Source organism: Chanodichthys erythropterus, chromosome 12 (genome assembly GCF_024489055.1).
Source record: "Chanodichthys erythropterus isolate Z2021 chromosome 12, ASM2448905v1, whole genome shotgun sequence".
NCBI lineage: Eukaryota > Metazoa > Chordata > Actinopteri > Cypriniformes > Xenocyprididae > Chanodichthys > Chanodichthys erythropterus.
Window position 1 is genome coordinate 36986107 of NC_090232.1, and position 27737 is coordinate 37013843.

The 27737-nt window shown below is 43.8% G+C and overlaps 2 protein-coding genes across 2 annotated transcripts; both read right to left on the reverse strand.

The window, feature by feature from the left end:
- Nucleotides 1-1930: 1930 nt before the first annotated feature.
- On the reverse strand, nucleotides 1931-17821 carry LOC137032357 (uncharacterized). The gene is made up of 8 exons (XM_067404113.1): nucleotides 17817-17821; nucleotides 5320-17748; nucleotides 3093-3271; nucleotides 2859-2980; nucleotides 2686-2747; nucleotides 2472-2575; nucleotides 2194-2357; nucleotides 1931-2062 (listed from the first exon to the last, which is right to left on the reverse strand). The coding sequence occupies exons 1-8, from the start codon at nucleotides 17819-17821 to the stop codon at nucleotides 1931-1933; spliced, it is 13197 nt and encodes a 4398-aa protein (XP_067260214.1).
- A 3618-nt stretch (nucleotides 17822-21439) lies between these two features.
- LOC137032358 (uncharacterized) lies at nucleotides 21440-23018 on the reverse strand (the record flags this gene model as incomplete). The annotated part of the gene is made up of 3 exons (XM_067404114.1): nucleotides 21440-21511; nucleotides 21573-22239; nucleotides 22819-23018. Coding segments are annotated over 3 exons (939 nt in total), but the record flags the coding sequence as incomplete, so codon positions are not given.
- Nucleotides 23019-27737: the final 4719 nt, after the last annotated feature.

Below are 27737 nucleotides of genomic sequence, written 5' to 3' on the forward strand. Positions count from 1 at the left end.
TAGTAAGGATCACTGTCGAGTCCAACTGCCCAATGGTTATTGACATTCTTCCAAATATCTTCTTTTGTGTTCACCAGAACAAAATTCATACAGGTTTGGAACAACTTGAGGGTGAGTAAATGATGACAGAATTTCCATTTTTAGGTAAACTATCTCTTTAATGCTTTGATTAAAGGTAAACATTCTGTCATTGTTTACTCGCCCTCATGTTGTTCCAATCTGCATTTCTTTCTTCTACAGAACACAAAATATATTTTGAAGAAACATAATTTGAGCTTGTTAACTTTGATTGCATTGACACACACACACACACACACACACACACACACACACACACACACACACACACACACACAAAACAGATATTTAAAAAGTAATTTTAATATTTTCTTTTGTGTTCCACAGAAGAAAGTCCAACAGACTTGAAATTACATGACGGTGTAAATGATAACACAATATAATTTTCATTCTTTTCCCATTTTTGAGGATCAACAAAAATCTATGCATGAATTCTGCTCATCTGTTATTTTCTGTCATCTGTCATCTTGTGTTGCAGGTCTGTGCAGGTAACATTTTTATTGGCATCCTGGTGTGGAGCATCGCCAGAGACATCATGGAGGGTTCTCTTGAGTGATAACCAAATATTTAATTACATTTTTACTATAGCATATGGACTTTTTCTGACCTATTTATATGTTTTTGTCCCTGTCTCCAGCTTAGGATAGACTGTGGGACTGTGCAAGTAAATTGCCTTCTAATCCTGAAACATTGTGGTGCCATCTGCATTGATGTTATTCTCTGGAGTGATCAGTCAAATGCCATATTCAGCTCAGGCTCAAAAAGAGTTATCATGAATAAGAACACCTGAGCAACTGCCTTCAAGATGGTAATGCTGACAGTTTTCTCCAGGTAGACCTCCTTGAGAAATGCTCTTTTGCACTCTTTCTCTGCACATATCTGAACAGTGTACAACTAATAATGTTTTGATAGATAAGATTTGATAGATTTTAACAAGACATCATTTGTCTGTCTTCTTCAACTAGGTTTGTGCATTTAAAGGAAAAATTGTATTAGGGAAATGCTGAATATCACAAATGAAATTCCTGTGATGTTACGCAGCAGGCAACCTCACTTCAGGTTTTTCAGCTAGTGGTGCATATGTGCTCAACATGATTCTAATTGATCTGGTAAGTAATATTTCTTAATCTTAAAGAAACTTATAAAGTGATTGTTTATAACAAAACCAGGATTTTTAAATATATGTAAAATTTTTATTTAGTATTATTGGAAAAGTTACTCTAAGCATTTAAAATAAATGTGATTTGTTATTTTTCAACATTATAAGGTTTTTATTTAGACATAGTATGCATAGTGTTTACACTGCGTCCTATTAGATCAACAGTAGTCAATGTGGTTGTGATTTAAAAGATGAAGTCAGCTGTTTGTGGCTTTAGGGTTTGTGTGATGCCTTACTGAAATACAAATGTCCTGTCAGCAGCTGTGGGGAAATCGTATCAGATTAGAGCAAAAATGATTTGAATGATCACAAATGGAGATAAATTGCATAAAGTGTGAATGGGTTTAATATGATCCAGATTGCCCCTTAAAATTAAATGTGTAATAAATTATTTGGAAAACAAACATTATTATTATTAAAATGTAAACATTGTAAATTATTAAATATATTTTTTTTTCTGAGAAATTCTGATAATAAATTACATTCATCACAATTTAAGATCCTGTCTGTCCAGCAATACAGGCACAAGAAAATAATAAATAGTAAATTGTGTATCATAAAATCTCTAAGATATCATATTAATTATGGAAAGATAAATCTGATCTTAAAGTACCAGTCACCATTAGGATTAGAAATATAAGTAATTAGCATTAGTAATTTTTGCTGATGTATTTCCCTTCTTCAAACAAGTCTCTAGTTCTCTAGAAGAGGCTGTTTCGAGTGGTGTATTGTACATTGTATGACTGTCTTCTGTGCCAACGTCTTCTTAATGCTGTACAGCATCCACAGAGCAAACACTAAGGAGTAAGAGAGAGCCTTGTTAGACTAGAATTAAACATAGAAACTTTTATAGGTTTCAGGAAATTTATTAAATCAACTGCATATCATATTCCTGTAATCACTAATCACTTCAATTATAATATACATATCTTCCATTAAACCTTTATGATACTTACACAAAGGAGAATCCAGCAAGGTACAAGTATGATGGCAATAGCACAAGGGACAATAATGGCCACAACCCAGGCTGCGCTAGTGCTGTTGTTTGTGATTATAGTGCTCAGCACTGTAGGGTAAAAGGTGGTTCTTGTTGTAGTAGGTGTAGTTGTGGTAATAGTCTCTGTAGATGAGAAGGTGTAAAATAATTAAGACAAAAAAAAAATAATAATAATACCTTCCAGCTCAAAGAATTATAAAACTATTAATAATAACATTTCTATGCAGAAGAACATACCATTATTAACCACAAGAAGTGCATAGAGAAAGGCACTGGGTGTCTTGATGTCACTTTCCGAGAAAACATACTGTACATCAGCCTGAATAGTGGTGGAATTACCCCTGGGGAGAAATTAAAATGTACATTGACAATTAAATATGTAAAAAGATCACAGTGTGCTTCTTCTTTTATATCCTTTTATATCAAACCAAGTTTTTAGTTTAAATCTTACGTGAAATTGGCTTTATTGAACACAAATGGAGTGGCTGTGGGGTCAGTTAGGATCTTGTTCAGCTAAACAGGTCAGCAAGGAAAACAAATTAATTGGTGTAGTAATAGTTAAAAAGCTTAATCAAATCAAAGCTGAATAAAAAAAAGCCTATTTTAAATACGAATCAAACTCACCAGTTTATTTATAGAGTCCTGGATTAATGTGTATGTGCTATCCCTGAGTTCAAGTTTCTCAGACATGGAAACATTGTTGATTTCAAATCCAAAATTCAGAGAATATGATGTATCAGAAATTTCTTAAGAAGAAAAAAAAAACAATACAAATTAGTTGATATTGTATGCACACATCTTTTTACTGTAATATTGAAATTTGTTTACTAGCAACTGAACAGAGGAGAGAAAACTTACTTGTATAAGTAACATTCACAAAGCTCACAGGGCTACTTAGTCTTTGTGCTCTTAGATCACGTTTGATTCTAAAACGTGAGTTCAACAGAGAGTTAGCTAACTGTACTATTTTACCCTCACTTGGTATGGGGCCCAGTGTGATAAATATGAGCCGAATGTAAATAATCACCTTCCCAATCCTGAAAAAGAAGGTAAATAAGAATGATTGATGTGAGTACCCCACACAACAAAAATATATGGGAGTATACTGCAAGATATAGAGCAATATATTGCATAATACATTTCCATATATGGGAAAGTACAGCTTTTATTTTTCAATATACTGCAATACAGGTGCTGGTCATATAATTAGAATATCGTGAAAAAGTTCATTTTTTTTTTATTGTAAATTATTTTTGAAAATGAAACTTTCATATATTCTAGATTCCCTACATGTAAAGTAAAACATTTCAAAAGTTTTTTTTTTTTTTTTTTTTTTAATTTTGATGATTAGAGCGTACAGCTCATGAAAGTCCAAAATCCAGTATCTCAAAATATTAGAATATTTCCTAAGATCAATCAAATAATAGATTTTCAAAACAGAAAAGTTCAAGTTCTTTAAAGCATGTTCATTTGTACACTCATAACATGGTCAGCAGCACATAATACAGCAAAAGACTTGCTCCAAGCACAAATTACAGCATCAGTGAAGTGTGGCATGGAAGTGATCAGCCTGTGGCACTGCTGAGGCACTATTGAGCCTTCAGATCATCTGTACATTGTTGGATCGACTGTTTCTCATCTTTCTCTTGAAAATATCCCATAGATTCAGGGGTCAGGCATGTTGGCTGGCCAATAAAACACAGTAATATAATGGTCAGCAAACCACTTGGAAGTGGTTTTTGCACTGTGGGCAGGTGCTAAAGTCCTGCTGGAAAAGGAAATCAGCATCTCCATAAAGCTTATCAGCAGATGGAAGCATAAAGTGCTCCAAAATCTCCTAGAAGATGGCTGCATTGACTTTGCACTTGATAAAACACAATGGACCAACACCAGCAGATGTCACTGCCCCCCAAATCATTACTAACTTCAGAAACTTCCCACTAGACTTCAAGCAGCTTGGATTCTGTGCCTCTCCAGTCTTCCTTCAGACTCTGGGACCATGATTTCAACATGAAATGCAAAATTTACTTTTATCTGAAAAGAGGACTTTTGACCATTGTTCACTGTCCAGTTCTTTTTCTCCTTAGCCCAGGTAAGATGCTTCTGACATTGTTTCTGTTTCAGAAGTGGCTTGGTAGTCCTTTTCCTGAAGATGTCTGAGTGTGGTGACTCTTGATGCGCTGACTCCGGCTTCATTTGACTCATTGTGAAGCTCTCCCACGTGTTTGAATCGGCTTTATTTGACAGTATTCTCAAGCTTGTGGTCATCCCTGTTGCTTGTGCACCTTTGCCTACCCAATTTCTTCCTTCCTGTCAACTTTGCATTTAATATGCTTTGATACATCACTCTGTAAACAGCCACCACATTCAGTAATGACCATCAGTGACTTACTCTCTTTGTGGAGGGTGTCAATGATTGTCTCCTGGACCATTGCCAAGTCAGCAGTCTTCCCCATTAGTGTGGTTTCAAAGAACAAGAGATACATGAAATTTATACTGTAGGGATGGTCATTTGATGAAACTCAAATGTAAATATTCTAATATTTTGAGATACTGGATTTTGGACTTTCATGAGCTGTACGCTCTAATCAACAAATTAAAAAAAATTTTTTTGAAATGTTTTATTTTACATGTAGGGAATCTAGTATAAATGAAAGTTTCATTTTTTAAAAAATAATTTACAATGAAAAAATTTTCTTTTTCAAGATATTCTAATTATATGACCAGCACCTGTATATGCATTGGCCATGTATGGGTGTATGGCTACTTGACACGTAAAATATTTAGAAATGAAGACAAAAATAGAATTACATATAATATTCATAAAGTTTTATCCTTTATTGTGTACATAATGCACATGCATAAATGTGAATGTATGTACACACAAAGCGGCAATTCCTCAAGGATTATTCAATATATTGTAATATATTAACACAATATATTATTCTGTATATTTTCAAATATACCATTAAATCAAATAAATTAAATTAATTAAATATAGGGAAAAATATTTTCTTTTTGGAAGGGTAAGAGAATTAATAAAATAGTTACATTTTACACAATAAAATGTATTCATTACACTTACACATTTGGTGATTCTCCAGGTGTCTGAGATGTCCGGTCTGTCACCTTTGGAGTTGGAGTTGTGATGATTTGGGTTATTGCTGCCTGAGTGACATTTGAGGGTATAATTCCTGATATGGCGGTTTGAGTGATTGGCTTTACTGATGTAACAGCGGCAGTTGCTGATGATATAGGCATGGCTGTAGTTGGTTTTGGTTTTGTTTCAGGCACAGTTGAGTTGGTTGGTGCTTTAGTTGAGAATGTTGAGGTAAGGTTTACTGTGGGAGCCAAAACTGTGGATGCTGAAGCTAAAGTTACTGTTGCAGGAATAGTGGCTGTGGTTTCAGTTGTAGTTGTTGGTTGAACTGTAGTGGTTGATGCTGTCATTGATCCCTCAACTACCAATGAAGAGGTTGTGATTGTAGAAGCCATAGCAGTTATCTCACCAATAGTTTTCATTGTTGTGAATGTTGTTGCATCAACAGTTGTTGTGATGTCAGATATATTTGTGGTTGCTGCATCAGTTGTCGACATGGGTGGTACAGTTAAGGATGTTTCAGTGGCACTTGTGGTAGTCAAAGTTGTTGTTGCATCAACAGTTGTTGTGGTGTAAGATATAGTTGTGGTTGCTGCATCAGTTGTCAATGATGGCGCTACATTTGATGATGTTTGAGGAGTTCTTGTGCTAGCCAAAGTTGTTGTTGTTGCATCAACTGTTGTTGTGGTATCAGACATAGTTATGGTTTCTGCATCAATTTTCAATGTTACCGCTACAGTTGAGGATGTTTCAGGGGACCTTGTGGTAGCCGAAGTTGTTGTTGTTGCATTAACCGTTCTTGTGGTGTCAGATATAGTTGAGGTTGCTGCATCAGTTGTCGACATTGATGCTAAAGTTGAGAATGTTTGAGGACTGCTTGTGGTATCCAAAGTTGTTGTTGTTGCATCAAGTGTTATAGTGGTGTCAGATATAGTTCTGGTTGCTGCATCAGTTGTCAATGTTGGCACTACAGTTGAGGATGTTTCAGGGGTGCTTGTTGTAGCCAAAGTTGTTGTTGTTGTTGCATAAGCTGTTGTTGTGGTGTCAGATATTGTTGTGGTTGCTGCATCAGTTGTCGACGTTGGTGCAACAGTTGAGGATGTTTCAGGGGTGCTTGTGGTAGCCAAAGTTGTTGTTGTTGCATCAGCTGTTGTTGCGGTGTCAGATACAGTTGTGGTTGTTGCTTCAATTGTTGACGTTGGCGCTACAGTTGATGATGTCTGTGAGGTGCTTGTTGTAGCCATAGTCATTGTTGTTGTTGCATCAACTTGTGTTGTGGTGTCAGATATAGTTGTGGTTGCTGCATCAGTTGTCAATGTTGGTGCAACAGTTGAGGATGTTTCAGGGATGCCTGTGGTAGCCAAAGTTGTTGTTGTTGCATCAGCTGTTGTTGTGGTGTCAGATATGGTTGTGGTTGCTGCATCAGTTTTCGATGTTGGCGCTACATTTGAGGATGTTTCAGGGGTGCTTGTGGAAGCCAAAGTTGTTGCTGTTGCATCAGCTGTTGTTGTGGTGTCAGATATAGTTGTGGTTGCTGCATCAGTTGTCGATGTTTGCGCTACATTTGAGGATGTTTCAGGGGTGCTTGTGGAAGCCAAAGTTGTTGTTGTTGCATCAGCTGTTGTTGTGGTGTCAGATATAGTTCTGGTTGCTGCATCAGTTGTCGATGATGGCACAACAGCTGAGGATGTTTCAGGGATGCTTGTGGTAGCCAAAGTTGTTGTTGTTGCATCAGCTGTTGTTGTGGTGTCAGATATAGTTGTGGTTGCAGCATCAGTTGTCGATGTTGGCGCTACAGTTGAGGATGTTTCAGGGGTGCTTGTTGTAGCCAAAGTTGTTGTTGTTGCATCAGCTGTTGTTGTGGTGTCAGATATAGTTGTGGTTCCCGCATCAGTTGTCGACGTTGGCGCAACAGTTGTCGATGATGGCGCAACAGTTGAGGATGTTTCTGGGGTGCTTGTGGTAGCCAAAGTTGTTGTTGTTGCATCAGCTGTTGTTGTGGTATCAGATATAGTTGTGGTTGCTGTATCAGTTGTCGACGTTGGCGCAACAGTTGTCGATGATGGCGCAACAGTTGAGGATGTTTCTGGGGTGCTTGTGGTAACCAAAGTAGTTGTTGTTGCATCAACTTGTGTTGTGGTGTCAGATATAGTTGTGGTTGCTGCAACAGTTGTCGATGTTGGCGCTACAGTTGAGGATGTTTCAGGGGTGCCTGTGGTAGCCAAAGTTGTTGTTGTTGCATCAGCTGTTGTTGTGGTGTCAGATATAGTTGTGGTTGCCGTATCAGTTGTCGATGTTTGCGCTACAATTGAGGATGTTTCAGGGGTGCCTGTGGTAGCCAAAGTTGTTGTTGTTGCATCAGCTGTTGTTGTGGTATAAGATATAGTTGTGGTTGCTGTATCAGTTGTCGACGTTGGCGCAACAGTTGTCAATGATGGCGCAACAGTTGAGGATGTTTCAGGGGTGCCTGTGGTAGCCAAAGTTGTTGCATCAGCTGTTGTTGTGGTGTCAGATATAGTTGTGGTTGCTGCTTCAATTGTTGACGTTGGCGCTACAATTGAGGATGTTTCAGGGGTGGTTGTGGTAGCCAAAGTTGTTGTTGTTGCATCAGCTGTTGTTGTGGTGTCAGATATTGTTGTCATTGCTGTATCAGTTGTCGATGTTGGCGCTACAGTTGTCGATGATGGCGCAACAGTTGAGGATGTTTCAGGGGTGCCTGTGGTAGCCAAAGTTGTTGCATCAGCTGTTGTTGCGGTGTCAGATATAGTTGTGGTTGCTGCTTCAATTGTTGACGTTGGCGCTACAATTGAGGATGTTTCAGGGGTGGTTGTGGTAGCCAAAGTTGTTGTTGTTGCATCAGCTGTTGTTGTGGTGTCAGATATTGTTGTCATTGCTGTATCAGTTGTCGATGTTGGCGCTACAGTTGTCGATGATGGCGCAACAGTTGAGGATGTTTCAGGGGTGCTTGTGGTAACCAAAGTAGTTGTTGTTGCATCAACTTGTGTTGTGGTGTCAGATATAGTTGTGGTTGCTGTATCAGTTGTCGACGTTGGCGCAACAGTTGTCAATGATGGCGCAACAGTTGAGGATGTTTCAGGGGTGCCTGAGGTAGGCAAAGTTGTTGCATCAGCTGTTGTTGTGGTGTCAGATGTAGTTGTGGTTGCTGCTTCAATTGTTGACGTTGGCGCTACAATTGAGGATGTTTCAGGGGTGCTTGTGGTAGCCAAAGTTGTTGTTGTTGCATCAGCTGTTGTTATGGTGTCAGATATGGTTGTGGTTGCTGCATCAGTTTTCGATGTTGGCGCTACATTTGAGGATGTTTCAGGGGTGCTTGTGGAAGCCAAAGTTGTTGCTGTTGCATCAGCTGTTGTTGTGGTGTCAGATATAGTTGTGGTTGCTGCATCAGTTGTCGATGTTTGCACTACATTTGAGGATGTTTCAGGGGTGCTTGTGGAAGCCAAAGTTGTTGCTGTTGCATCAGCTGTTGTTGTGATGTCAGATATGGTTGTGGTTGCTGCATCAGTTGTCGATGATGGCGCAACAGCTGAGGATGTTTCAGGGATGCTTGTGGTAGCCAAAGTCATTGTTGTTGTTGTTGCATCAGCTGTTGTTGTGGTGTCAGATATAGTTGTGGTTGCTGCAACAGTTGTCGATGTTTGCGCTACATTTGAGGATGTTTCAGGGGTGCTTGTGGAAGCCAAAGTTGTTGTTGTTGCATCAGCTGTTGTTGTGGTGTCAGATATAGTTGTGGTTGCTGCAACAGTTGTCGATGTTTGCGCTACATTTGAGGATGTTTCAGGGGTGCTTGTGGAAGCCAAAGTTGTTGCTGTTGCATCAGCTGTTGTTGTGGTGTCAGATATAGTTGTGGTTGCTGCATCAGTTGTCGATGTTTGCGCTACATTTGAGGATGTTTCAGGGGTGCTTGTGGAAGCCAAAGTTGTTGTTGTTGCATCAGCTGTTGTTGTGGTGTCAGATATAGTTCTGGTTGCTGCATCAGTTGTCGATGATGGCGCAACAGCTGAGGATGTTTCAGGGATGCTTGTGGTAGCCAAAGTTGTTGTTGTTGCATCAGCTGTTGTTGTGGTGTCAGATATAGTTGTGGTTGCTGCTTCAATTGTTGACGTTGGCGCTATAGTTGATGATGTCTCTGAGGTGCTTGTGGTAGCCAAAGTCATTGTTGTTGTTGTTGCATCAGCTGTTGTTGTGGTGTCAGATATAGTTGTGGTTGCTGCAACAGTTGTCGATGATGGTGCAACAGTTGAAGATGTTTCAGGGGTGGTTGTGGTAGCCAAAGTAGTTGTTGTTGCATCAGCTGTTGTTGTGGTGTCAGATATAGTTGTGGTTGCAGCATCAGTTGTCGACGTTGGCGCAACAGTTGTCGATGATGGCGCAACAGTTGAGGATGTTTCTGGGGTGCTTGTGGTAGCCAAAGTTGTTGTTGTTGCATCAGCTGTTGTTGTGGTATCAGATATAGTTGTGGTTGCTGTATCAGTTGTCGACGTTGGCGCAACAGTTGTCGATGATGGCGCAACAGTTGAGGATGTTTCTGGGGTGCTTGTGGTAACCAAAGTAGTTGTTGTTGCATCAACTTGTGTTGTGGTGTCAGATATAGTTGTGGTTGCTGCAACAGTTGTCGATGTTGGCGCTACAGTTGAGGATGTTTCAGGGGTGCCTGTGGTAGCCAAAGTTGTTGTTGTTGCATCAGCTGTTGTTGTGGTGTCAGATATAGTTGTGGTTGCCGTATCAGTTGTCGATGTTTGCGCTACAATTGAGGATGTTTCAGGGGTGCTTGTTGTAGCCAAAGTTGTTGTTGTTGCATCAGCTGTTGTTGTGGTGTCAGATATAGTTGTGGTTGCTGCTTCAATTGTTGACGTTGGCGCTACAATTGAGGATGTTTCAGGGGTGGTTGTGGTAGCCAAAGTTGTTGTTGTTGCATCAGCTGTTGTTGTGGTGTCAGATATTGTTGTCATTGCTGTATCAGTTGTCGATGTTGGCGCTACAGTTGTCGATGATGGCGCAACAGTTGAGGATGTTTCAGGGGTGCCTGTGGTAGCCAAAGTTGTTGCATCAGCTGTTGTTGCGGTGTCAGATATAGTTGTGGTTGCTGCTTCAATTGTTGACGTTGGCGCTACAATTGAGGATGTTTCAGGGGTGGTTGTGGTAGCCAAAGTTGTTGTTGTTGCATCAGCTGTTGTTGTGGTGTCAGATATAGTTGTGGTTGTTGCATCAGTTGTCGATGTTGGCGCTACAGTTGTCGATGATGGCGCTACAATTGAGGATGTTTCAGGGGTGCTTGTTGTAGCCAAAGTTGTTGTTGTTGCATCAGCTGTTGTTGTGGTGTCAGATATTGTTGTGGTTGCTGCATCAGTTGTCGATGATGGTGCAACAGTTGAGGATGTTTCAGGGGTGCTTGTTGTAGCCAAAGTTGTTGTTGTTGCATCAGCTGTTGTTGTGATGTCAGATATAGTTGTGGTTGCTGCATCAGTTGTCGATGTTTGCGCTACAATTGAGGATGTTTCAGGGATGCTTGTGGTAGCCAAAGTTGTTGTTGTTGTATCAGCTGTTGTTGTGGTGTCAGATACAGTTGTGGTTGCTGCATCAGTTGTCGACGTTGGTGCAACAGTTGTCGATGATGGTGCAACAGTTGAGGATGTTTCAGGGGTGCTTGTGGTAGCCAAAGTTGTTGTTGTTGCATCAGCTGTTGTTGTGGTGTCAGATATTGTTGTCATTGCTGTATCAGTTGTCGATGTTGGCGCTACAGTTGTCGATGATGGCGCTACAATTGAGGATGTTTCAGGGGTGCTTGTTGTAGCCAAAGTTGTTGTTGTTGCATCAGCTGTTGTTGTGGTGTCAGATATTGTTGTGGTTGCTGCATCAGTTGTCGATGATGGTGCAACAGTTGAGGATGTTTCAGGGGTGCTTGTTGTAGCCAAAGTTGTTGTTGTTGCATCAGCTGTTGTTGTGATGTCAGATATAGTTGTGGTTGCTGCATCAGTTGTCGATGTTTGCGCTACAATTGAGGATGTTTCAGGGATGCTTGTGGTAGCCAAAGTTGTTGTTGTTGTATCAGCTGTTGTTGTGGTGTCAGATACAGTTGTGGTTGCTGCATCAGTTGTCGACGTTGGTGCAACAGTTGTCGATGATGGTGCAACAGTTGAGGATGTTTCAGGGGTGCTTGTGGTAGCCAAAGTTGTTGTTGTTGCATCAGCTGTTGTTGTGGTGTCAGATATAGTTGTGGTTGCTGCATCATTTGTCGATGTTGGTGCAACAGTTGTCGATGATGGTGCAACAGTTGAGGATGTTTCAGGGGTGCTTGTGGTAGCCAAAGTTGTTGTTGTTGCATCAGCTGTTGTTGTGGTGTCAGATATAGTTGTGGTTGCTGCATCAGTTGTCGACGTTGGTGCAACAGTTGTCGATGATGGTGCAACAGTTGAGGATGTTTCAGGGATGCCTGTGGTAGCCAAAGTTGTTGTTGTTGCATCAGCTGTTGTTGTGGTGTCAGATATGGTTGTGGTTGCTGCATCAGTTGTCGATGTTGGCGCTACATTTGAGGATGTTTCAGGGGTGCTTGTGGAAGCCAAAGTTGTTGCTGTTGCATCAGCTGTTGTTGTGGTGTCAGATATAGTTGTGGTTGCTGCATCAGTTGTCGATGTTTGCGCTACATTTGAGGATGTTTCAGGGGTGCTTGTGGAAGCCAAAGTTGTTGCTGTTGCATCAGCTGTTGTTGTGATGTCAGATATGGTTGTGGTTGCTGCTTCAATTGTTGACGTTGGCGCTATAGTTGATGATGTCTCTGAGGTGCTTGTGGTAGCCAAAGTCATTGTTGTTGTTGTTGCATCAGCTGTTGTTGTGGTGTCAGATATAGTTGTGGTTGCTGCATCAGTTGTCGATGTTGGCGCTACATTTGAGGATGTTTCAGGGGTGCTTGTGGAAGCCAAAGTTGTTGCTGTTGCATCAGCTGTTGTTGTGGTGTCAGATATAGTTGTGGTTGCTGCATCAGTTGTCGATGTTGGCGCTACATTTGAGGATGTTTCAGGGGTGCTTGTGGAAGCCAAAGTTGTTGCTGTTGCATCAGCTGTTGTTGTGGTGTCAGATATAGTTGTGGTTGCTGCATCAGTTGTCGATGATGGCGCAACAGCTGAGGATGTTTCAGGGATGCCTGTGGTAGCCAAAGTTGTTGTTGTTGCATCAGCTGTTGTTGTGGTGTCAGATATGGTTGTGGTTGCTGCATCAGTTGTCGATGTTGGCGCTACATTTGAGGATGTTTCAGGGGTGCTTGTGGAAGCCAAAGTTGTTGCTGTTGCATCAGCTGTTGTTGTGGTGTCAGATATAGTTGTGGTTGCTGCATCAGTTGTCGATGATGGCGCAACAGCTGAGGATGTTTCAGGGATGCTTGTGGTAGCCAAAGTCATTGTTGTTGTTGTTGCATCAGCTGTTGTTGTGGTGTCAGATATAGTTGTGGTTGCTGCATCAGTTGTCGATGTTTGCGCTACATTTGAGGATGTTTCAGGGGTGCTTGTGGAAGCCAAAGTTGTTGCTGTTGCATCAGCTGTTGTTGTGGTGTCAGATATAGTTGTGGTTGCTGCAACAGTTGTCGATGATGGTGCAACAGTTGAAGATGTTTCAGGGGTAGTTGTGGTAGCCAAAGTAGTTGTTGTTGCATCAGCTGTTGTTGTGGTGTCAGATATAGTTGTGGTTGCAGCATCAGTTGTCGATGTTGGCGCTACAGTTGAGGATGTTTCAGGGGTGCTTGTTGTAGCCAAAGTTGTTGTTGTTGCATCAGCTGTTGTTGTGGTGTCAGATATAGTTGTGGTTCCCGCATCAGTTGTCGACGTTGGCGCAACAGTTGTCGATGATGGCGCAACAGTTGAGGATGTTTCTGGGGTGCTTGTGGTAGCCAAAGTTGTTGCTGTTGCATCAGCTGTTGTTGTGGTGTCAGATATAGTTGTGGTTGCTGCATCAGTTGTCGATGATGGTGCAACAGTTGAGGATGTTTCAGGGATGCCTGTGGTAGCCAAAGTTGTTGTTGTTGCATCAGCTGTTGTTGTGGTTTCAGATATAGTTGTGGTTGCTGCATCATTTGTCGATGTTGGCGCTACATTTGAGGATGTTTCAGGGGTGCTTGTGGAAGCCAAAGTTGTTGCTGTTGCATCAGCTGTTGTTGTGGTGTCAGATATAGTTGTGGTTGCTGCATCAGTTGTCGATGTTTGCGCTACATTTGAGGATGTTTCAGGGGTGCTTGTGGAAGCCAAAGTTGTTGCTGTTGCATCAGCTGTTGTTGTGATGTCAGATATGGTTGTGGTTGCTGCATCAGTTGTCGATGTTGGTGCAACAGTTGTCGATGATGGTGCAACAGTTGAGGATGTTTCAGGGATGCTTGTGGTAGCCAAAGTTGTTGTTGTTGTATCAGCTGTTGTTGTGGTGTCAGATACAGTTGTGGTTGCTGCATCAGTTGTCGATGTTGGTGCAACAGTTGTCGATGATGGTGCAACAGTTGAGGATGTTTCAGGGATGCTTGTGGTAGCCAAAGTTGTTGTTGTTGCATCAGCTGTTGTTGTGATGTCAGATATGGTTGTGGTTGCTGCATCAGTTGTCGATGTTTGCGCTACAATTGAGGATGTTTCAGGGGTGCTTGTTGTAGCCAAAGTTGTTGTTGTTGCATCAGCTGTTGTTGTGGTGTCAGATATAGTTGTGGTTGCTGCATCAGTTGTCGACGTTGGTGCAACAGTTGTCGATGATGGTGCAACAGTTGAGGATGTTTCAGGGATGCCTGTGGTAGCCAAAGTTGTTGTTGTTGCATCAGCTGTTGTTGTGGTTTCAGATATAGTTGTGGTTGCTGCATCATTTGTCGATGTTTGCGCTACAATTGAGGATGTTTCAGGGGTGCTTGTTGTAGCCAAAGTTGTTGTTGTTGCATCAGCTGTTGTTGTGGTGTCAGATATTGTTGTGGTTGCTGCATCAGTTGTCGATGATGGTGCAACAGTTGAGGATGTTTCAGGGATGCTTGTGGTAGCCAAAGTTGTTGTTGTTGCATCAGCTGTTGTTGTGATGTCAGATATAGTTGTGGTTGCTGCATCAGTTGTCGATGTTTGCGCTACAATTGAGGATGTTTCAGGGATGCTTGTGGTAGCCAAAGTTGTTGTTGTTGTATCAGCTGTTGTTGTGGTGTCAGATACAGTTGTGGTTGCTGCATCAGTTGTCGACGTTGGTGCAACAGTTGTCGATGATGGTGCAACAGTTGAGGATGTTTCAGGGGTGCTTGTGGTAGCCAAAGTTGTTGTTGTTGCATCAGCTGTTGTTGTGGTTTCAGATATAGTTGTGGTTGCTGCATCAGTTGTCGATGTTGGCGCTACATTTGAGGATGTTTCAGGGGTGCTTGTGGAAGCCAAAGTTGTTGCTGTTGCATCAGCTGTTGTTGTGGTGTCAGATATAGTTGTGGTTGCTGCATCAGTTGTCGATGTTTGCGCTACATTTGAGGATGTTTCAGGGGTGCTTGTGGAAGCCAAAGTTGTTGCTGTTGCATCAGCTGTTGTTGTGATGTCAGATATGGTTGTGGTTGCTGCATCAGTTGTCGATGATGGCGCAACAGCTGAGGATGTTTCAGGGATGCTTGTGGTAGCCAAAGTTGTTGTTGTTGTATCAGCTGTTGTTGTGGTGTCAGATACAGTTGTGGTTGCTGCATCAGTTGTCGACGTTGGTGCAACAGTTGTCGATGATGGTGCAACAGTTGAGGATGTTTCAGGGATGCTTGTGGTAGCCAAAGTTGTTGTTGTTGCATCAGCTGTTGTTGTGATGTCAGATATGGTTGTGGTTGCTGCATCAGTTGTCGATGTTTGCGCTACAATTGAGGATGTTTCAGGGGTGCTTGTTGTAGCCAAAGTTGTTGTTGTTGCATCAGCTGTTGTTGTGGTGTCAGATATAGTTGTGGTTGCTGCATCAGTTGTCGACGTTGGTGCAACAGTTGTCGATGATGGTGCAACAGTTGAGGATGTTTCAGGGGTGCTTGTGGTAGCCAAAGTTGTTGTTGTTGCATCAGCTGTTGTTGTGGTGTCAGATATAGTTGTGGTTGCTGCATCAGTTGTCGACGTTGGTGCAACAGTTGTCGATGATGGTGCAACAGTTGAGGATGTTTCAGGGGTGCTTGTGGTAGCCAAAGTTGTTGTTGTTGCATCAGCTGTTGTTGTGGTGTCAGATATAGTTGTGGTTGCTGCATCAGTTGTCGATGTTTGCGCTACAATTGAGGATGTTTCTGGGGTGCTTGTGGTAGCCAAAGTTGTTGTTGTTGCATCAGCTGTTGTTGTGGTGTCAGATATAGTTGTGGTTGCTGCATCAGTTGTCGATGTTTGCGCTACAATTGAGGATGTTTCAGGGGTGCTTGTGGTAGCCAAAGTTGTTGTTGTTGCATCAGCTGTTGTTGTGGTGTCAGATATAGTTGTGGTTGCTGCATCAGTTGTCGATGTTTGCGCTACAATTGAGGATGTTTCAGGGGTGCTTGTTGTAGCCAAAGTTGTTGTTGTTGCATCAGCTGTTGTTGTGGTGTCAGATATAGTTGTGGTTGCTGCATCAGTTGTCGACGTTGGTGCAACAGTTGTCGATGATGGTGCAACAGTTGAGGATGTTTCAGGGGTGCTTGTTGTAGCCAAAGTTGTTGTTGTTGCATCAGCTGTTGTTGTGGTTTCAGATATAGTTGTGGTTGCTGCATCATTTGTCGATGTTGGTGCAACAGTTGTCGATGATGGTGCAACAGTTGAGGATGTTTCAGGGGTGCTTGTGGTAGCCAAAGTTGTTGTTGTTGCATCAGCTGTTGTTGTGGTGTCAGATATAGTTGTGGTTGCTGCATCAGTTGTCGACGTTGGTGCAACAGTTGTCAATGATGGTGCAACAGTTGAGGATGTTTCAGGGGTGCTCGTGGTAGCCAAAGTTGTTGTTGTTGCATCAGCTGTTGTTGTGGTGTCAGATATGGTTGTGGTTGCTGCATCAGTTGTCGATGTTGGCGCTACATTTGAGGATGTTTCAGGGGTGCTTGTGGAAGCCAAAGTTGTTGCTGTTGCATCAGCTGTTGTTGTGGTGTCAGATATAGTTGTGGTTGCTGCATCAGTTGTCGATGTTGGCGCTACATTTGAGGATGTTTCAGGGGTGCTTGTGGTAGCCAAAGTTGTTGTTGTTGCATCAGCTGTTGTTGTGGTGTCAGATATAGTTGTGGTTGCTGCATCAGTTGTCGATGTTGGCGCTACAGTTGAGGATGTTTCAGGGATGCTTGTGGTAGCCAAAGTTGTTGTTGTTGCATCAGCTGTTGTTGTGGTGTCAGATATAGTTGTGGTTGCTGCATCAGTTGTCGACGTTGGTGCAACAGTTGTCGATGATGGTGCAACAGTTGAGGATGTTTCAGGGGTGCTTGTGGTAGCCAAAGTTGTTGTTGTTGCATCAGCTGTTGTTGTGGTGTCAGATATAGTTGTGGTTGCTGCATCAGTTGTCGATGTTGGCGCTACAGTTGAGGATGTTTCAGGGGTGCTTGTTGTAGCCAAAGTTGTTGTTGTTGCATCAGCTGTTGTTGTGGTGTCAGATATAGTTGTGGTTGCTGCATCAGTTGTCGACGTTGGTGCAACAGTTGTCGATGATGGCGCAACAGCTGAGGATGTTTCAGGGATGCCTGTGGTAGCCAAAGTTGTTGCTGTTGCATCAGCTGTTGTTGTGGTGTCAGATATAGTTGTGGTTGCTGCATCAGTTGTCGATGTTTGCGCTACATTTGAGGATGTTTCAGGGGTGCTTGTGGAAGCCAAAGTTGTTGCTGTTGCATCAGCTGTTGTTGTGGTGTCAGATACAGTTGTGGTTGCTGCATCAGTTGTCGACGTTGGTGCAACAGTTGTTGATGATGGTGCAACAGTTGAGGATGTTTCAGGGGTGCTTGTGGTAGCCAAAGTTGTTGTTGTTGCATCAGCTGTTGTTGTGGTGTCAGATATAGTTGTGGTTGCTGCATCAGTTGTCGACGTTGGTGCAACAGTTGTCGATGATGGTGCAACAGTTGAGGATGTTTCAGGGGTGCTTGTGGTAGCCAAAGTTGTTGTTGTTGCATCAGCTGTTGTTGTGGTGTCAGATATAGTTGTGGTTGCTGCATCAGTTGTCGATGTTGGCGCTACAGTTGAGGATGTTTCAGGGGTGCTTGTGGTAGCCAAAGTTGTTGTTGTTGCATCAGCTGTTGTTGTGGTGTCAGATATAGTTGTGGTTGCTGCATCAGTTGTCGACGTTGGTGCAACAGTTGTCGATGATGGTGCAACAGTTGAGGATGTTTCAGGGGTGCTTGTGGTAGCCAAAGTTGTTGTTGTTGCATCAGCTGTTGTTGTGGTGTCAGATATAGTTGTGGTTGCTGCATCAGTTGTCGTTGTTGGCGCAACAGTTGAGGATGTTTCAGGGGTGCTTGTGGTAGCCAAAGTTGTTGTTGTTGCATCAGCTGTTGTTGTGGTGTCAGATATAGTTGTGGTTGCTGCATCAGTTGTCGATGATGGCGCAACAGCTGAGGATGTTTCAGGGATGCTTGTGGTAGCCAAAGTTGTTGTTGTTGCATCAGCTGTTGTTGTGGTGTCAGATATAGTTGTGGTTGCTGCATCAGTTGTCGATGTTGGCGCTACAGTTGAGGATGTTTCAGGGGTGCTTGTTGTAGCCAAAGTTGTTGTTGTTGCATCAGCTGTTGTTGTGGTGTCAGATATAGTTGTGGTTGCTGCATCAGTTGTCGACGTTGGTGCAACAGTTGTCGATGATGGTGCAACAGTTGAGGATGTTTCAGGGGTGCTTGTGGTAGCCAAAGTTGTTGTTGTTGCATCAGCTGTTGTTGTGGTGTCAGATATAGTTGTGGTTGCTGCATCAGTTGTCGACGTTGGTGCAACAGTTGTCGATGATGGTGCAACAGTTGAGGATGTTTCAGGGGTGCTTGTGGTAGCCAAAGTTGTTGTTGTTGCATCAGCTGTTGTTGTGGTGTCAGATATAGTTGTGGTTGCTGCATCAGTTGTCGATGTTTGCGCTACATTTGAGGATGTTTCAGGGGTGCTTGTGGTAGCCAAAGTTGTTGTTGTTGCATCAGCTGTTGTTGTGGTGTCAGATATAGTTGTGGTTGCTGCATCAGTTGTCGATGTTGGCGCTACAGTTGTCGATGATGGCGCAACAGCTGAGGATGTTTCAGGGATGCTTGTGGTAGCCAAAGTTGTTGTTGTTGCATCAGCTGTTGTTGTGGTGTCAGATATAGTTGTGGTTGCTGCATCAGTTGTCGACGTTGGTGCAACAGTTGTCGATGATGGCGCAACAGTTGAGGATGTTTCAGGGGTGCTTGTGGTAGCCAAAGTTGTTGTTGTTGCATCAGCTGTTGTTGTGGTGTCAGATATAGTTGTGGTTGCTGCATCAGTTGTCGATGTTGGCGCTACAGTTGAGGATGTTTCAGGGGTGCTTGTGGTAGCCAAAGTTGTTGTTGTTGCATCAGCTGTTGTTGTGGTGTCAGATATAGTTGTGGTTGCTGCATCAGTTGTCGACGTTGGTGCAACAGTTGTCGATGATGGTGCAACAGTTGAGGATGTTTCAGGGGTGCTTGTGGTAGCCAAAGTTGTTGTTGTTGCATCAGCTGTTGTTGTGGTGTCAGATATAGTTGTGGTTGCTGCATCAGTTGTCGACGTTGGTGCAACAGTTGTCGATGATGGTGCAACAGTTGAGGATGTTTCAGGGGTGCTTGTGGTAGCCAAAGTTGTTGTTGTTGCATCAGCTGTTGTTGTGGTGTCAGATATAGTTGTGGTTGCTGCATCAGTTGTCGACGTTGGTGCAACAGTTGTCGATGATGGTGCAACAGTTGAGGATGTTTCAGGGGTGCTTGTGGTAGCCAAAGTTGTTGTTGTTGCATCAGCTGTTGTTGTGGTGTCAGATATAGTTGTGGTTGCTGCATCAGTTGTCGATGTTGGCGCTACAGTTGAGGATGTTTCAGGGGTGCTTGTGGTAGCCAAAGTTGTTGTTGTTGCATCAGCTGTTGTTGTGGTGTCAGATATAGTTGTGGTTGCTGCATCAGTTGTCGACGTTGGTGCAACAGTTGTCGATGATGGTGCAACAGTTGAGGATGTTTCAGGGGTGCTTGTGGTAGCCAAAGTTGTTGTTGTTGCATCAGCTGTTGTTGTGGTGTCAGATATAGTTGTGGTTGCTGCATCAGTTGTCGACGTTGGTGCAACAGTTGTCGATGATGGTGCAACAGTTGAGGATGTTTCAGGGGTGCTTGTGGTAGCCAAAGTTGTTGTTGTTGCATCAGCTGTTGTTGTGGTGTCAGATATAGTTGTGGTTGCTGCATCAGTTGTCGACGTTGGTGCAACAGTTGTCGATGATGGCGCAACAGCTGAGGATGTTTCAGGGGTGCTTGTGGTAGCCAAAGTTGTTGCTGTTGTATCAGCTGTTGTTGTGGTGTCAGATATTTTTGTGGTTGCTGCATCAGTTGTCGATGTTGGCGCTACAGTTGTCGATGATGGCGCAACAGCTGAGGATGTTTCAGGGGTGCTTGTGGTAGCCAAAGTTGTTGCTGTTGTATCAGCTGTTGTTGTGGTGTCAGATACAGTTGTGGTTCCCGCATCAGTTGTCGACGTTGGCGCTACAGTTGAGGATGTTTCAGGGGTGCTTGTGGTAGCCAAAGTTGTTGTTGTTGCATCAGCTGTTGTTGTGGTGTCAGATATAGTTGTGGTTGCTGCATCAGTTGTCGATGTTTGCGCTACAATTGAGGATGTTTCAGGGGTGCTTGTGGTAGCCAAAGTTGTTGTTGTTGCATCAGCTGTTGTTGTGGTGTCAGATATAGTTGTGGTTGCTGCATCAGTTGTCGTTGTTGGCGCAACAGTTGAGGATGTTTCAGGGGTGCTTGTGGTAGCCAAAGTTGTTGTTGTTGCATCAGCTGTTGTTGTGGTGTCAGATATAGTTGTGGTTGCTGCAACAGTTGTCGATGATGGCGCAACAGTTGAGGATGTTTCAGGGGTGCTTGTGGTAGCCAAAGTTGTTGTTGTTGCATCAGCTGTTGTTGTGGTGTCAGATATAGTTGTGGTTGCTGCATCAGTTGTCGACGTTGGTGCAACAGTTGAGGATGTTTCAGGGATGCTTGTGGTAGCCAAAGTTGTTGTTGTTGCATCAGCTGTTGTTGTGGTGTCAGATATAGTTGTGGTTGCTGCATCAGTTGTCGATGTTGGCGCTACAGTTGTCGATGATGGCGCAACAATTGAGGATGTTTCAGGGGTGCTTGTGGTAGCCAAAGTTGTTGTTGTTGCATCAGCTGTTGTTGTGGTGTCAGATATAGTTGTGGTTGCTGCATCAGTTGTCGACGTTGGTGCAACAGTTGTCGATGATGGTGCAACAGTTGAGGATGTTTCAGGGGTGCTTGTGGTAGCCAAAGTTGTTGTTGTTGCATCAGCTGTTGTTGTGGTGTCAGATATAGTTGTGGTTGCTGCATCAGTTGTCGATGTTTGCGCTACAATTGAGGATGTTTCAGGGGTGCTTGTTGTAGCCAAAGTTGTTGTTGTTGCATCAGCTGTTGTTGTGGTGTCAGATATAGTTGTGGTTGCTGCATCAGTTGTCGACGTTGGTGCAACAGTTGTCGATGATGGTGCAACAGTTGAGGATGTTTCAGGGGTGCTTGTGGTAGCCAAAGTTGTTGTTGTTGCATCAGCTGTTGTTGTGGTGTCAGATATAGTTGTGGTTGCTGCATCAGTTGTCGATGTTGGTGCAACAGTTGTCGATGATGGTGCAACAGTTGAGGATGTTTCAGGGGTGCTTGTGGTAGCCAAAGTTGTTGTTGTTGCATCAGCTGTTGTTGTGGTGTCAGATATAGTTGTGGTTGCTGCAACAGTTGTCGATGATGGCGCAACAGTTGAGGATGTTTCAGGGGTGCTTGTGGTAGCCAAAGTTGTTGTTGTTGCATCAGCTGTTGTTGTGGTGTCAGATATAGTTGTGGTTGCTGCATCAGTTGTCGATGTTTGCGCTACAGTTGAGGATGTTTCAGGGGTGCTTGTTGTAGCCAAAGTTGTTGTTGTTGCATCAGCTGTTGTTGTGGTGTCAGATATAGTTGTGGTTGCTGCATCAGTTGTCGACGTTGGTGCAACAGTTGTCAATGATGGTGCAACAGTTGAGGATGTTTCAGGGGTGCTTGTGGTAGCCAAAGTTGTTGTTGTTGCATCAGCTGTTGTTGTGGTGTCAGATATAGTTGTGGTTGCTGCATCAGTTGTCGATGTTGGCGCTACAGTTGAGGATGTTTCAGGGGTGCTTGTGGTAGCCAAAGTTGTTGTTGTTGCATCAGCTGTTGTTGTGGTGTCAGATATAGTTGTGGTTCCTGCATCAGTTGTCGATGTTGGTGCAACAGTTGTCGATGATGGTGCAACAGTTGAGGATGTTTCAGGGGTGCTTGTGGTAGCCAAAGTTGTTGTTGTTGCATCAGCTGTTGTTGTGGTGTCAGATATAGTTGTGGTTGCTGCATCAGTTGTCGACGTTGGTGCAACAGTTGTCGATGATGGTGCAACAGTTGAGGATGTTTCAGGGGTGCTTGTGGTAGCCAAAGTTGTTGTTGTTGCATCAGCTGTTGTTGTGGTGTCAGATATAGTTGTGGTTGCTGCATCAGTTGTCGATGTTGGTGCTACAGTTGAGGATGTTTCAGGGGTGCTTGTGGTAACCGAAGCTGTTGTTGTTGCATCAGCTGTTGTTGTGGTGTCAGATATAGTTGTGGTTTCTGCATTAGTTGTCGATGTTGGCGCTACAGTTGAGGATGTTTCAGGGGTGCTTGTGGTAGCCAAAGTTGTTGTTGTTGCATCAGCTGTTGTTGTGGTGTCAGATATAGTTGTGGTTGCTGCATCAGTTGTCGATGTTGGCGCTACAGTTGAGGATGTTTCAGGGGTGCTTGTGGTAGCCAAAGTTGTTGTTGTTGCATCAGCTGTTGTTGTGGTGTCAGATATAGTTGTGGTTGCTGCATCAGTTGTCGATGATGGCGCAACAGTTGAGGATGTTTCAGGGGTGCTTGTGGTAGCCAAAGTTGTTGTTGTTGCATCAGCTGTTGTTGTGGTGTCAGATATAGTTGTGGTTGCTGCATCAGTTGTCGATGTTGGCGCTACAGTTGAGGATGTTTCAGGGGTGCTTGTGGTAGCCAAAGTAGTTGTTGTTGCATCAGCTGTTGTTGTGGTGTCAGATATAGTTGTGGTTGCTGCATCAGTTGTCGACGTTGGTGCAACAGTTGTCGATGATGGCGCAACAGTTGAGGATGTTTCAGGGGTGCTTGTGGTAGCCAAAGTAGTTGTTGTTGCATCAGCTGTTGTTGTGGTGTCAGATATAGTTGTGGTTGCTGCATCAGTTGTCGATGTTGGCGCTACAGTTGAGGATGTTTCAGGGGTGCTTGTGGTAGCCAAAGTTGTTGTTGTTGCATCAGCTGTTGTTGTGGTGTCAGATATAGTTGTGGTTGCTGCATCAGTTGTCGACGTTGGTGCAACAGTTGTCGATGATGGTGCAACAGTTGAGGATGTTTCAGGGGTGCTTGTGGTAGCCAAAGTTGTTGTTGTTGCATCAGCTGTTGTTGTGGTGTCAGATATAGTTGTGGTTGCTGCATCAGTTGTCGATGTTTGCGCTACAGTTGAGGATGTTTCAGGGGTGCTTGTGGTAGCCAAAGTTGTTGTTGTTGCATCAGCTGTTGTTGTGGTGTCAGATATAGTTGTGGTTGCTGCATCAGTTGTCGACGTTGGTGCAACAGTTGTCGATGATGGTGCAACAGTTGAGGATGTTTCAGGGGTGCTTGTGGTAGCCAAAGTTGTTGTTGTTGCATCAGCTGTTGTTGTGGTGTCAGATATAGTTGTGGTTGCTGCATCAGTTGTCGAGGTTTGGCGCAACAGTTGAGGATGTTTCAGGGGTGCTTGTGGTAGCCAAAGTTGTTGATGTTACAGCAGCTGTTGTTGTGGTGTCAGATATTGTTGTGGTTGCTGCATCAGTTGTCAATGTTGGCGCAAAATTTGAGGATGTTTCAGGGGTGCTTGTGGTAGCCAAAGTTGTTGTTGTTACATCAGCTGTTGTTGTGGTGTCAGATATAGTTGTGGTTGCTGCAACAGTTGTCGATGATGGCGCAACAGTTGAGGATGTTTCAGGGGTGCTTGTGGTAGCCAAAGTTGTTGTTGTTGCATCAGCTGTTGTTGTGGTGTCAGATATAGTTGTGGTTGCTGCATCAGTTGTCGATGTTGGCGCTACAGTTGAGGATGTTTCAGGGGTGCTTGTGGTAGCCAAAGTTGTTGTTGTTGCATCAGCTGTTGTTGTGGTGTCAGATATAGTTGTGGTTGCTGCATCAGTTGTCGACGTTGGTGCAACAGTTGTCGATGATGGTGCAACAGTTGAGGATGTTTCAGGGGTGCTTGTGGTAGCCAAAGTTGTTGTTGTTGCATCAGCTGTTGTTGTGGTGTCAGATATAGTTGTGGTTGCTGCATCAGTTGTCGATGATGGTGCAACAGTTGAGGATGTTTCAGGGGTGCTTGTGGTAGCCAAAGTTGTTGTTGTTGCATCAGCTGTTGTTGTGATGTCAGATATAGTTGTGGTTGCTGCATCAGTTGTCGATGTTTGCGCTACAATTGAGGATGTTTCAGGGATGCTTGTGGTAGCCAAAGTTGTTGTTGTTGCATCAGCTGTTGTTGTGGTGTCAGATATAGTTGTGGTTGCTGCATCAGTTGTCGACGTTGGTGCAACAGTTGTCGATGATGGTGCAACAGTTGAGGATGTTTCAGGGGTGCTTGTGGTAGCCAAAGTTGTTGTTGTTGCATCAGCTGTTGTTGTGGTGTCAGATATAGTTGTGGTTGCTGCATCAGTTGTCGACGTTGGTGCAACAGTTGTCGATGTTGGTGCTACAGTTGAGGATGTTTCAGGGGTGCTTGTGGTAGCCAAAGTTGTTGTTGTTGCATCAGCTGTTGTTGTGGTGTCAGATATAGTTGTGGTTGCTGCATCAGTTGTCGACGTTGGTGCAACAGTTGAGGATGTTTCAGGGGTGCTTGTGGTAGCCAAAGTTGTTGTTGTTGCATCAGCTGTTGTTGTGGTGTCAGATATAGTTGTGGTTGCTGCATCAGTTGTCGACGTTGGTGCAACAGTTGTCGATGATGGTGCAACAGTTGAGGATGTTTCAGGGGTGCTTGTGGTAGCCAAAGTTGTTGTTGTTGCATCAGCTGTTGTTGTGGTGTCAGATATAGTTGTGGTTGCTGCATCAGTTGTCGACGTTGGTGCAACAGTTGTCGATGATGGTGCAACAGTTGAGGATGTTTCAGGGGTGCTTGTGGTAGCCAAAGTTGTTGTTGTTGCATCAGCTGTTGTTGTGGTGTCAGATATAGTTGTGGTTGCTGCATCAGTTGTCGATGATGGTGCAAAATTTGAGGATGTTTCAAGGTTGCTTGTGGTAGCCAAAGTTGTTGTTGTTGCATCAGCTGTTGTTGTGGTGTCAGATATAGTTGTGGTTGCTGCATCAGTTGTCGACGTTGGTGCAACAGTTGTCGATGATGGCGCAACAGTTGAGGATGTTTCAGGGGTGCTTGTGGTAGCCAAAGTTGTTGTTGTTGCATCAGCTGTTGTTGTGGTGTCAGATATAGTTGTGGTTGCTGCATCAGTTGTCGATGTTGGCGCTACAGTTGAGGATGTTTCAGGGGTGCTTGTGGAAGCCAAAGTTGTTGTTGTTGCATCAGCTGTTGTTGTGGTGTCAGATATAGTTGTGGTTGCTGCATCAGTTGTCGACGTTGGTGCAACAGTTGTCGATGATGGTGCAACAGTTGAGGATGTTTCAGGGGTGCTTGTGGTAGCCAAAGTTGTTGTTGTTGCATCAGCTGTTGTTGTGGTGTCAGATATAGTTGTGGTTGCTGCATCAGTTGTCGACGTTGGTGCAACAGTTGTCGATGATGGTGCAACAGTTGAGGATGTTTCAGGGGTGCTTGTGGTAGCCAAAGTTGTTGTTGTTGCATCAGCTGTTGTTGTGGTGTCAGATATAGTTGTGGTTGCTGCATCAGTTGTCGACGTTGGTGCAACAGTTGTCGATGATGGTGCAACAGTTGAGGATGTTTCAGGGGTGCTTGTGGTAGCCAAAGTTGTTGTTGTTGCATCAGCTGTTGTTGTGGTGTCAGATATAGTTGTGGTTGCTGCATCAGTTGTCGATGATGGCGCAACAGTTGAGGATGTTTCAGGGATGCTTGTGGTAGCCAAAGTTGTTGTTGTTGCATCAGCTGTTGTTGTGGTGTCAGATATAGTTGTGGTTGCTGCATCAGTTGTCGATGTTGGCGCAACAGTTGAGGATGTTTCAGGGGTGCTTGTGGTAGCCAAAGTTGTTGTTGTTGCACCAGCTGTTGTTGTGGTGTCAGATATAGTTGTGGTTGCTGCATCAGTTGTCGACGTTGATGCTACAGATGAAGATGTTTGAGGGATGCTTGTTGTAGCCAATGTTGTTGTTGCATCAGCTGTTGTTGTGGTGTCAGATATAGTTGTGGTTGCTGCATCAGTTGTCGATGTTTGCGCTACAGTTGAGGATGTTTCAGGGGTGCTTGTTGTAGCCAAAGTTGTTGTTGTTGCATCAGCTGTTGTTGTGGTGTCAGATATAGTTGTGGTTGCTGCATCAGTTGTCGACGTTGGTGCAACAGTTGTCGATGATGGTGCAACAGTTGAGGATGTTTCAGGGGTGCTTGTGGTAGCCAAAGTTGTTGTTGTTGCATCAGCTGTTGTTGTGGTGTCAGATATAGTTGTGGTTGCTGCATCAGTTGTCGATGTTGGCGCTACAGTTGAGGATGTTTCAGGGGTGCTTGTTGTAGCCAAAGTTGTTGTTGTTGCATCAGCTGTTGTTGTGGTGTCAGATATAGTTGTGGTTGCTGCATCAGTTGTCGATGTTGGCGCTACATTTGAGGATGTTTCAGGGGTGCTTGTGGAAGCCAAAGTTGTTGTTGTTGCATCAGCTGTTGTTGTGGTGTCAGATATAGTTGTGGTTGCTGCATCAGTTGTCGATGTTGGCGCTACAGTTGAGGATGTTTCAGGGGTGCTTGTGGTAGCCAAAGTTGTTGTTGTTGCATCAGCTGTTGTTGTGGTGTCAGATATAGTTGTGGTTGCTGCATCAGTTGTCGATGTTTGCGCTACAATTGAGGATGTTTCAGGGGTGCTTGTTGTAGCCAAAGTTGTTGTTGTTGCATCAGCTGTTGTTGTGGTGTCAGATATAGTTGTGGTTGCTGCATCAGTTGTCGACGTTGGTGCAACAGTTGTCGATGATGGTGCAACAGTTGAGGATGTTTCAGGGGTGCTTGTGGTAGCCAAAGTTGTTGTTGTTGCATCAGCTGTTGTTGTGGTGTCAGATATAGTTGTGGTTGCTGCATCAGTTGTCGATGTTGGCGCTACAGTTGAGGATGTTTCAGGGGTGCTTGTGGTAGCCAAAGTTGTTGTTGTTGCATCAGCTGTTGTTGTGGTGTCAGATATAGTTGTGGTTGCTGCATCAGTTGTCGATGTTGGCGCTACAGTTGAGGATGTTTCAGGGGTGCTTGTGGTAGCCAAAGTTGTTGTTGTTGCATCAGCTGTTGTTGTGGTGTCAGATATAGTTGTGGTTGCTGCATCAGTTGTCGATGATGGCGCAACAGTTGAGGATGTTTCAGGGGTGCTTGTGGTAGCCAAAGTTGTTGTTGTTGCATCAGCTGTTGTTGTGGTGTCAGATATAGTTGTGGTTGCTGCATCAGTTGTCGACGTTGGTGCAACAGTTGTCGATGATGGTGCAACAGTTGAGGATGTTTCAGGGGTGCTTGTGGTAGCCAAAGTTGTTGTTGTTGCATCAGCTGTTGTTGTGGTGTCAGATATAGTTGTGGTTGCTGCATCAGTTGTCGACGTTGGTGCAACAGTTGTCGATGATGGTGCAACAGTTGAGGATGTTTCAGGGGTGCTTGTGGTAGCCAAAGTTGTTGTTGTTGCATCAGCTGTTGTTGTGGTGTCAGATATAGTTGTGGTTGCTGCATCAGTTGTCGACGTTGGCGCAACAGTTGAGGATGTTTCAGGGGTGCTTGTGGTAGCCAAAGTTGTTGTTGTTGCATCAGCTGTTGTTGTGGTGTCAGATATAGTTGTGGTTGCTGCATCAGTTGTCGACGTTGGTGCAACAGTTGTCGATGATGGTGCAACAGTTGAGGATGTTTCAGGGGTGCTTGTGGTAGCCAAAGTTGTTGTTGTTGCATCAGCTGTTGTTGTGGTGTCAGATATAGTTGTGGTTGCTGCATCAGTTGTCGATGTTGGTGCAACAGTTGTCGATGATGGCGCAACAGTTGAGGATGTTTCAGGGGTGCTTGTGGTAGCCAAAGTAGTTGTTGTTTCATCAGCTGTTGTTGTAGTGTCAGATATAGTTGTGGTTGCTGCATCAGTTGTCGACGTTGGTGCAACAGTTGTCGATGATG

Excerpts from the sequence above, each read along its gene's own strand:
- LOC137032357 (XM_067404113.1), bottom strand. Across the intron at positions 2,576-2,685 it reads TTCAATAAAGCCAATTTCAC|GGGTAATTCCACCACTATTC; the intron begins GTAAGATTTAAA and ends ATTTCTCCCCAG. Across the intron at positions 2,063-2,193 it reads CTTGCTGGATTCTCCTTTGT|TCTAACAAGGCTCTCTCTTA; the intron begins GTAAGTATCATA and ends GTTTAATTCTAG.